Source organism: Ziziphus jujuba, chromosome 2 (assembly GCF_031755915.1).
Source record: "Ziziphus jujuba cultivar Dongzao chromosome 2, ASM3175591v1".
NCBI classification, from domain to species: Eukaryota; Viridiplantae; Streptophyta; class Magnoliopsida; order Rosales; family Rhamnaceae; genus Ziziphus; species Ziziphus jujuba.
The window spans coordinates 20034742-20045669 of NC_083380.1; the positions used below are offsets into that span (position 1 = coordinate 20034742).

At 32.3% G+C, this 10928-nt stretch overlaps 2 protein-coding genes across 2 annotated transcripts; both read left to right on the forward strand.

The window, feature by feature from the left end:
* Window positions 1–650: 650 nt before the first annotated feature.
* On the forward strand, window positions 651–5423 carry LOC107418911 (uncharacterized). Its single transcript, XM_016027604.4, has 6 exons — window positions 651–1089; window positions 2014–2156; window positions 2673–2816; window positions 3292–3477; window positions 3829–3953; window positions 4863–5423. The coding sequence occupies exons 1-6, from the start codon at window positions 882–884 to the stop codon at window positions 5086–5088; spliced, it is 1032 nt and encodes a 343-aa protein (XP_015883090.1). The 5' UTR covers window positions 651–881; the 3' UTR covers window positions 5089–5423.
* Window positions 5424–7046: 1623 nt separating this feature from the next.
* On the forward strand, window positions 7047–10619 carry LOC107418912 (zinc finger protein CONSTANS-LIKE 2). Its single transcript, XM_016027605.4, has 2 exons — window positions 7047–9249; window positions 10072–10619. Exons 1-2 carry the CDS (start codon window positions 8470–8472, stop codon window positions 10420–10422), a joined length of 1131 nt encoding a protein of 376 aa, XP_015883091.3. The 5' UTR covers window positions 7047–8469; the 3' UTR covers window positions 10423–10619.
* Window positions 10620–10928: the final 309 nt, after the last annotated feature.

The window sequence follows — 10928 nt, forward strand, 5'->3', positions numbered from 1 at the left end:
TTTTTCTAGTTCATTAAAATTAATGTATTTTTATTACTAAAATAAATATTTCAACTACGAATAATATTAGAATAACTAGATTTATTTATGGTTAAATATAAAAGCATGATATGGTATTATATTTTAATTGACAAATCAATAAATTTTTCGATAGACAATAGTCATATTAGAAAATATAATGCCATGTCATGCTTTTATATTTAACCATAAATAACTCTCAGAAAATATAATGCCATGTCATGGCATTATAATTTATTGATTTGTCAATTACTCACGTTGAATGCTAAAGTTATATTTTTACGAATAATTCTGAATTTTTTTTATGTAAAATAACAATTTAAATTAGAATCATACATTTTAATATTTTTTAAATACCACATTAATATACAAAAATTCATATTTTTGGCATCCAAAATTTAGCAAACCAATTTTATGGTAGTTGCATTCCTCTTCAATTATGTTATATATTAACTTTTTTTTTTTTTTAAAAAATTTTTCATACATTCCGAAAATGGAGGAGTGGAAAGATGAAAAAACGGAGTGTCAAAAGCAAATCCATGTGTTTGGTGCACATTTTCAAGAAATCCTAAACAGCAAAAAAACTCGTCGGAAGAGAGTTCCCCCAAAAATTATGTATACATATATAAATAGCAGAAAGGGCCAAAAATAAAAAAGAAAATAAAATAAAATCGAACAATCACAAAAACTTTATTACCAAAAAAACACACACAAAAACTCTCATACAATTTTGACGTGAAATCAGGTCTTTCAAATATTTTCTTTTGAAAACCTGATTTCATATATTACAATTTTCCAGAAAGAGAGAGCGTGCTTGAAGATCTGTATGCATTTTTAGAGAAAGAGGAAGGGAAATAAAATAGATGGGTTGCTCATTTTCTGGGTTGAATGCTCTATACGACGCCGTTAATGGTGGAGGGGATGTTTGGATCAATGAGAACAGGTTCAGGATCCTGAGGCAGCTAGGTGAAGGTGGGTTTGCATATGTGTTCTTGGTCAAGGAGGTTGTTGCCGACAGCTCCTCCACTTCTGGTTTAGCCAAGAAATGCAAAGACACTACCCATCTCTCTGGTTAGAATTACTCTGATTTATTTATTTATTCTTTTTTTCTGTTTTGGTTGTGGAATTTTATGATATGGGTCAGTGGTAATATGTAATTTTAGTTGTTCTTTTCGGATTCTATTAGAGTAGTACTGACTTTTTTCTGCGGTTTCGTGATCTGCGTTGTTTGATTAGAAATCTGAAAATGGTTGAATTTGATCCTCTGAGCATGGAAGTTATATTTTGTTATGGGATTTTGCGATCTGGGTCATTTTTTTTATGAATAGAAGAGGATTGTATTTGATTCTTTGAGCTAGAGTTTGATAGCTTTTAGTTTTTAATTGTGGTATTTTTTTGTTCTTGTATTAATTTTAGAAAGTGGTGTTTGGCAAGTTTTCTTCTGATGATTTGAGTTTCTGATCTGTGAATTTTTATTGAATCATGGTGGTTTGTTAATGATTATTATTGTTAGAATGTGTTGATCTTTTCTAAGAAGATCCAGCTCAGCCTGGTTCTCTTTAATTTCTTAGGTTCTCACGTTGTTTTTCTTTTCTCTGTTTTGGGATTTATAATCTGGGACTTACACCCATGTACCTGAGAAAATTATGTTTTTTTATTAGTTAATCTTGGTGATCTTAACTGGTGGTCCATATATTATCGAGTTTTGACTGTGGGGTGTTTACCTCTTTTCTCTAGAGTCCGTTGGATTTTCCTTTTAGAAGGAACATGGAAATTAACAGAATTTTATGTTATTGTAGTTCTCTATTAGATTTGAGATGTAATGTTTGTGTTATTTATATTGTGTGCATTGTTATGATTTGATGGTTTACCTTTTGAAACTTCTATAATGTTAACATGCAATTCTTTTGTGCAATGATCGCAGAATCCTTTTGTAAAAAAGTTATTTGGCTGTAATCATGTATTAGTATTAATCTTTTTCTTTGTGTTGTACAGATGATGGCACTTATGCTATGAAAAAGGTTCTCATTCAGAGCAGCGAACAGTTGGATTTAGTGAGGGAGGAGATTCGTGTATCGTCACTGTTCAATCATAATAATCTCCTTCCACTTCTTGATCATGCTATTATTTCTGTTAAGGTTATCTCCTAATACCTAAACGATGATCATATTTAGCTTTTGGATTGTTTCAGGTCTTATTTCCTTATTAGGTTTTCCATGTAAGCTTTTAGCTCAATGCTTTACTAGGTTGGTGCTTTTGTTGGATATTCATGGTATAACCGTTGGCATTGAACTTTCCTTTTTAATCCTAGACTTCATTTATGATCCACAAGAAGTGGATATATTTTGAAGAAAAGATAGCTAATCAATGATAGTGGAGTTTTATGGCTACAGCTGTTTATCTGCATTGCATTTAAAATCCCATATGATGTGCTTGCATCAAATTTTCTAGCTCTGCAACATATCAATACAGTAATACCACTATAGAATGTCATCACCTTCTAAATTTCATGGCAATTATTGCTTTTGAAAATGTGGTATTATAATACTTTGTTTCATGAGGACGGTCATCTGTCAAGATTTTCCATATATTCCATCTCTTGTAATAGTTTTTACAAAATTGAGTGTATATCTAGTATATTCTTCAATTGGCAGCCTACACAAGAAGGATCTTGGAGCCATGAAGCATACTTGTTATTTCCAGTTCATTTGGATGGAACATTACTAGACAATGCCAAGGCTATGAAAGCTAAGAAGGACTCCTTTTCTACCTCAGATGTTCTTCAAATATTCCGGCAGGTGAATAAAACAGTCTTCAATGTAACTATTTATTTGACACTACTATTTTCTTCAATAGAACAATGCAACTTTTCCCTTGACAAGGAATATCTCTATGATATTGCCTGACTGGAAGTGTGGGTGTCATAGTGTGTAGGTTATGATCATCACATGTCACATTTTTTTGATACTAAGATAAGATAGCAATCGCTGGAGCTAGTTACTATAAATAATCTTTGTTGTTTCTCTCAAGGTAAATATGCTTGATGAAATATTTTTTGTACAACTTAGTTTAGGAAATTTCAATAATTTTTCTTCTAATCAATTCTAATTTCCATAAATTAAAATTTTAGAAGTTTTTATGTTTATTGATTTCATACATTCTGTTTGAGTCTCTAACCTAGCAAGTCTTAATTTGAAGGTTAGTATTATATAGGTTGTAGGTGAATTGCTTTTGAATAATGAATAAAACTTTAACTCAAAAATCAATCAACAGCTTTGTGCAGGACTCAAGCACATGCACACATTTGATCCTCCATATGCACATAATGATGTCAAGCCTGGCAATGTCCTTATAACTCATAGAAAAGGACAAGCACCACTTGCCATACTAATGGATTTTGGCAGTGCTCGACCTGCAAGGAAGCAAATTCGCTCTCGTGCAGAGGCCCTACAATTGCAGGTGCCGTTTTCTCCTTCCTTTCTTCCCTATTTGAAATATTGTGTTTGAACATCAAAAGTAAATATTTTCAAGCTTTTTTGGTACATATTTTCAAGGTTTATTTGCATGTACACAAATGTTTGCTTCTTATGTATGTAGTTGACATCCCATAGGTTAACGTTGTAAAATGAAGTTTAGGGTCATTACTAGGGGTTTATATGTGAGAATTTTATTTATTATTTTCCAATTTTGAAAGGTAAAATGAAAAGATGAAGGGTGTGGCTATAATTCTTAATTAAAAAAAATTAATTGCATACATTTTAAGCGATAGTACTATTTCTCTATATTGATCTATGATTGCTTATTGTGTAGGAATGGGCGTCTGAGCACTGTTCAGCACCTTTTCGAGCTCCTGAGTTGTGGGATTGCCCAAGCCATGCAGATATTGATGAGAGAACTGATATTTGGTCATTGGGATGCACTTTGTATGCAATAATGTGAGGATTGATCCTTCATTTTGCCATGATTATCATTGTTTTTGACTTTTGAGAATCTCTTTTTACATTGCATAATGGCTTATTTTATATTTCCACTTGATTGTTTAAGAAAACTGTTTGGATCTGCAACTGTGTAGATTCATGTGTGGATATATACATATGTATATATATATATGTATATATTTTAACAAGTGAGAATTAGTGTGTTAAAAACTCCTTGTGAATGCTTGGGGGCTTATGATATGCTTGAAGGATTCATGTCAAAGTATGTAGAAGGGAGTCTAGCTTCACAGCTTTACTGTTTGGTCTTTGTTTTGCTCTACCTGATATATGGTTTGGAGTTTTCTTAGTTTTAAATATGGGACCACGTGAAGATTGAGAGATTAGATGCTTCTTTATTAAATCTTTATGCATGCATGAACATTTACACTTCCGATGAGTTGCCACTCTCGACCATGAAATGTATGTAAGGACCAAATATAGCTTTTATATTTATCCTCTGTTTCAATCTACATTGTTATGCATTAAAAAAGTAAACTTCAACTGTGCATCTCTTTCAAAATATGTATTTTATGCTGGAATTATAGACAACTTCTTCTTGAGGGAGGTTGTTGCATAAACATGTACATTTTATATGCATATAAAAAGTTGTGTGGGGGGTTTATATGTGAGATTTATCGTTTTCAGATTTTAAAAGGTAAAATGAAAAGACAAAGGGTATGAATATATTATCTTTTCCCCCTTCTAAAGTATCTGATTTTATGCGATGTTTCATGTATTATTGCTATGCAAGATGCAACCAATTTACTAATATTGATGACCGTGCTACAAATAGAAATCTACACTTTAATTCATAGATTTAATGACGTTGAATCCATTTTCACATTGCTTATGACTGAATATTTGTAGGTATGGGGTATCTCCATTTGAATATGCACTAGGAGAATCTGGAGGAAGCCTACAACTGGCAGTTGTCAATGCACAAATAAAGTGGCCAACTGGAACTAATCCTCCATATCCAGATGCCCTTCATCGGTTTGTAACCTGGCTGCTTCAACCCCAGGCCACAGTCCGACCGTGCATTGATGATATTATTATTCATGTCGACAAGTTGATTGCAAAGTTCTCTCAGTGAGATAAATATGCAATGTAATATAACTTTCGGCATGTCTTCACCTTCGACGTCTAAGCAAAGCTATTATAAATTGATCGTTGTGAATTCGTTTTTTTATACTTTGAAGTGAAATAGGGCAGTCAATGAACAGCAGTTCCTTCTCTGATATTATGCAGATTTTTGTTGTAGTTTTAGCAGTTGTGCATTGGTGAAGTGTTACAGTATTATTTCTGTCTCTACTATTTGATTTTATCCTTTGTAATTCATTAAAGTGCCAATCTCCTTGGGCTTCCTGAGATTAATTTAATAGTGAAAAACAATAAATTTTGATATCAATACGATATTTCTGTTTTCAATCTATAATTCTTTATCAAGAGCTTTGTAAACTTTAGCATTTGTGGTAACATTTTCTTTATATAGTTTATGGCGCCTTATATATATATATATATCTTTATATTTTTTTAGTTGGATCAACGAGCTATCTTTAACAGTCCAGAGAAAAACAGTGTACTTCCATTTGTCGGTTAGAATCAATGTCGCTAATCCTGTTTTTGTCTTCTCTTTAAGAGCTCCGCGCATAAGCAAAATGCTAGTTTAAGAGCTCAAAAATACCATTAAGCTCAAAAATACTATCAAAAGAAGAAAATATTGATATCGATAAAAATAATAAAAATATAAATTTTTAAAAATATCGATAAAATTTTAAAAATTATAAATATTTAATTTAAATAAATTTTTACATATAAAATAATTAATATAATAAAATAATATAAAAAATATAAAAATTAAAATATAATAACATTTTCATCCATATATATATATATATAGTTATATTACATGTCACATGTTATTTTATTATTTATTTAAAATAATAAAAAGATTTGTATTTGCACGTGGTTCTTGAAGAATATATCACAACAACTTAATAAATAATAAAACAAAATTTTTTATTCCATTTGCAGATAGATTTTATCTTAATTTATTGTTCGTTCTCCTTAACCAATGAAAATTAAAAAATAATAATAATAATAATAATAAAATATGATTTCATCTCTACGGTCTTGGAAAGCGTATATATAATGATGATAAATATTATTTTATTTGATCTTTAATCAATGAAAATAAAAAAGAAAATAAAAAAAATAATTATAATAATATCTTTTGTCTTCTTTCTCCACGTCCCTATAGCATCATCTTCCTCTCCTTATTTTTTTAATAAATCATTATCATCTTCTTCTCCATCTTCTTCATTTATTTAGAAGATTATCATTATTTTCTTATCTACGTTTCTAAATTTTCTTCTAAAATATTTTACAATTAAAAGATTAAAATAAATTGAAAAGTGGACAAACAAAATCAGAATCCAAAAATACTGATCATATTTCCACAAATATCTATCAAAAAATCACCATTTTCATTGATATATATTGATAAGGTTGATATTCATCGATAATGTCAACATTTTTATGACAATCCAAACATATATTTTTTTCTCCCCGATCGATGTCAATGCTCACCAAAAATTCGATATTATTATTGATATTTTGTTAAAGTCCACCTTTTCTTCACTGATCAGGACTTGATTTAAGTCTGGAATAAAATTCCCTTCCCCAAATAATCAAATTATATATATTTATATCCTATTTTTCCTATTTCGAGGAAAGTTGACTCAACAATAAATACAAAGACTTAACTTCATTAAGACTCTATTAATTTTGTTCCAATCACATTTAAATCCCTTTATTTTCAAAATTCATCGTTTAACTTCTCTTTACTTTTAAAAATCTATCAAATAAACGCATCCCTGTGCAAGGGTATTAAGGTATTTGTATGTATTAAATTAAATCTATTAAAATAAAAATATTTTTAGTTAAGAATTTCAAAAATGAAAAACAATTAATTAAAAAAAAAAAAAAAAAAAACTATTGTCCTCATCCATCTCCTCCCACCTTACGGCTCACACTCACCTCTCATCCTCCTAAAGAATTTCCAATTTGCAGAAATTCCTTTGGCCATCAATAAGCACCTAGTTTGGTTGGATTTCCATCTCACTTCTAACCCATCTTCACTGATCTGAATTCATACAGATATCTCTCTTGCTGCATTTGTAATGGGTCTGGGTTTGTCACTGTTTTTAGATGTGCATTTGGACGGAAAGGTTGCTACTTTTTCATTAAGAAGAAGATAACGGTACATCTTCAGCAAGGATATTTGAAAAGCTACAGGATAGGAATCAAAACCTGAAGAAGATATCTATCCACAGCTTTTTCAGCTAAACAGTTAACAGCTTCATTAGCTGACCGGGGAACATACACAACATTACAATAAAATGCGCTATGAATCTAATAACACTTCATTGTATTTGATTATAGGTTTATAACTTAGAATCTCACTCACAAACGTGGCATTACCCTTATCCAACCAGAATATAGTCGACCGACCCTATCACTTCCACTTATTGTACCTGAAATTTCCAACATGCTTTGGGTACCTCGGACTACGACCTGCCACGTTGTTGGGAAAATCACATTGCATTAAAGGCACCCATTTAGTACCAGATAAGGGCTTGTGGGTCTTCATGCCCACTAGTGAGGAGTCAATATCAGAATCAATTTAAAGAAGATGGGAATAGGAAGAAGGAAGCTTTAACTTTTTCACTCAGCTTAGAGTTTTCCAGCCACAAGATTAATTACCAGGTTTGAACATTGATAATATTATTGGTTTAGTCTCTTTAAGCAATTCCTAGTTACTCATTTTTGAACCCCAAACTCGGTGCTTAAACCATCAGAACAAAATTATCATTATTTAGTTTCTTTTTGGAATAACTTTTATCTATTTCATAAAAGTTTCCTGTGACACTACGTTTCAAGCTTTGGGTAAAGATGTTTTTTTAAAGGCCTGCAGCTCTTCCAAAAAACTATTCAAACACACTTAGAAGCTGCATCTAAACCTTAAAAGCCAAAAACAGCGTTTCAGAAGTCATCGAAAAGAGGGCCTTACATGGGTTTTGTTTGGTTCAGTTTTAGCATTGTGCTAAAAGGTTCTGTAGAAGGAAAAAAAGAAGAAAAAAAAAAAAGAAAAAAGAAAAAAGAAAAAAGAAAAAAGGTGGCATGGTGAGGACCAACCCAGGGAACCTCCGATCCCACCTGGAACAGCGTTTAACCACAAGATCATAGACCAACATCTCTCAACCACCAAATCCCTCTTGACACTTGTTTTTTTTTTTTTTTTTTTTTGGTTGGGTTCTTCCTCCACTCTCCTTGCTTGCTTACACATTCACTCCTCTCTCTTTTCCTATTTCACTCAATCCCATTTACTGACAACCCAAAAACAAAAAAAAAAAAAAAAGGGAAAAAGAAAAAACTTCTTAAGAGACAATGGAAAGAACGTTTTAAACAAGCTATGTTGAAGGTTGATTCTGGTATGTTGAAGGTTGATTCTGGTGGAGAAGGCTATCATGGCAACTGGGCAAGAATTTGTGACACTTGTCAAGCTGCAGCAAGCACCCTCTACTGTCATACTGATTCAGCTTTCCTCTGTTCTGCTTGTGATGAACGTATTCATGCTTCCAATTCTTTGGCTTTTCCACATGAACGAGTATGGATATGTACTGCTTGTGAAAATGCTCCAGCGGCTGTCACTTGCAAGGCTGATGCTGCTTCTCTATGTCACAGTTGTGATGTTGAGATACACTCTGCTAATCCACTTGCTCACCGCCATAACCGGGTTCCCATAACTTCTCTTCCTATTGTGGAGTTTCCAACCTTGACTACTTGCTTGGATGGGCTGCAGGACCCAATGTTAGAAATGGGAAATGAAATTCTGGGTCGAGAAACTAATGAGGAGATTGATGAAGGTGAAGCAGATTCTTGGTTGTTGCTTGATCCTGATGAGAATGAAAACCTGACCAGTAGTGGATTCAAGCCTGGTGAAGCAGTTGATGATCAGTATCTGGGTATTGTGGAATACAATTCAACGTGTACTAATCATGATCGTCAACAAGGTGATTACAATCAGCAGCAAACTTACAGTGTTTATGAGGGTGATAATGTTAGCGATAGTATCGTACCGGTTCAATCAGCTGAAGAGCAATCACAAGTACTCCAGCACAACATCCAAATTAATGGGGAGTATGAAGCCTCAAAAGCTGTTATCAGTAGCACCCCTTCAAGCACTCAGTGTGTAAGATTCTACATACTTGTGGTAACAAATTCATACAGTTCGATCTTTAAAGATCAAAGTTATTGCAAGTAACGAATTCATCTTTTAATTTTTTACTTCACTTTCTTTAATAGTACTCCTTGAATGGATTTGTATGATTTCCTCGTTTTAGTTACCATATTGTTCATTTCTTTTGTTTGTGACATTTTTTTCCTTTTTTTTTAACCGTATTCTCTAAATCGGGTATGAAAGGTATATATCCCGAAGATCTCTTCCTTCTTTGTTAGTAAAAAATATATATTTTTTTCAAGATATAAATTATCTTATTTTTTAAAAGGAAGAGACTTTATTTCTCTTTTATAAGCTTCCATACCACTTATTAATGACCAGTTGATTGCTTATTGCTTTATTAAGGCGGCCATAGTGAGAAATATTTAGATCAGAGTACTAAATGACTAAGAGAATTGTGCTTTCTTGAAAGTGTTCCAGGAAGTCTTCTATGGTTCCCATTTATTTGTACTATTAGACTTCATGACTTAAAATTGTGAAGGTAAGCGTTTGCTGAAGTTTTCCTACTGAGAGGAAACGCTTTGCCACAATTAGGTTCTGTAAACTGTAAGTGTTTCTTTTCACTGCAAACAATTGGTATCTCTAGTATTTTCTAAACAAGTTGTTGCCTGTTTTTGCCATCATGGCTAAGGTAGGTTCCATCCCAACATATATATATATATATATATGGATATATGTAAATTTTTTTTCTTCATTTTAATTTTTTTTCTTTTTTATAGAAAGATATTGTTAATCTATATTTATTCTGCTTTCTTCTCTGATTTATTATGCCAGGCCACCTTGTCCATTTTAAATGCAAGCATTTTACCGAAACCAACAATAAACAACATCTCGAATTCATATACGAAGTTTCCAAAAGTGACAGCTGAGATCAGCCAGAACTCTTCACTTCTGATGCCTCTCCAAATTACTTCAACAAACAGGGAAGCAAAAGTTCTAAAATACAGAGAAAAGAGGAAAGCAAGAAAGTTTGAGAAAAAAATACGATATGCGTCAAGGAAGGCGTATGCAGAGACCCGACCCCGAGTTAAGGGTAGGTTTGCTAGAAGAACAGACATAGAGCTTGAAGAAGATCAGATGTTCTTGATCGAAGAATATAGCTATGGAATTGTCCCATCATATTGAAACCCAATAGGATAACTAAAACTCTTAGTTTTGCAGAAAAATAAGTTTTTAGTTGCAAGGCTAACGCTACTCTTAGTTGTAGCTTCGTCATATTTCCAAGTTGTTTGAACAATGAGTAGATTTTTTTTTTTTCCTTTCTTTCTTTGTATTTTGTAATTGCATTAATAAATCGAAAATTCTAATCAAATTATTCTCAAGGATCAAGGTATAGTAGTTAATATGAAGTGATCTAACTCGGTTGGTGACCGTTATTATCCGTGCACCCGTGCGAAGTATGACACGGATTCAAATCACTGGGTGGGGGCACAGGGGACGGCCAAAAAAAATAAATTATACGTTACTATATTATGACTAATTTTAGTTTTATTCTGCAAAATACATTTTTTCATAAGTGAATATGTGAGTCTAATTATTGGAGGGTTCAAGTATGGAGCGAAGGCAAAAAAAACTTTGGAGGGTTCAAGTATGGAGGGACTGCAAAAAAAAAACTTGTAAAAAGTACTTCT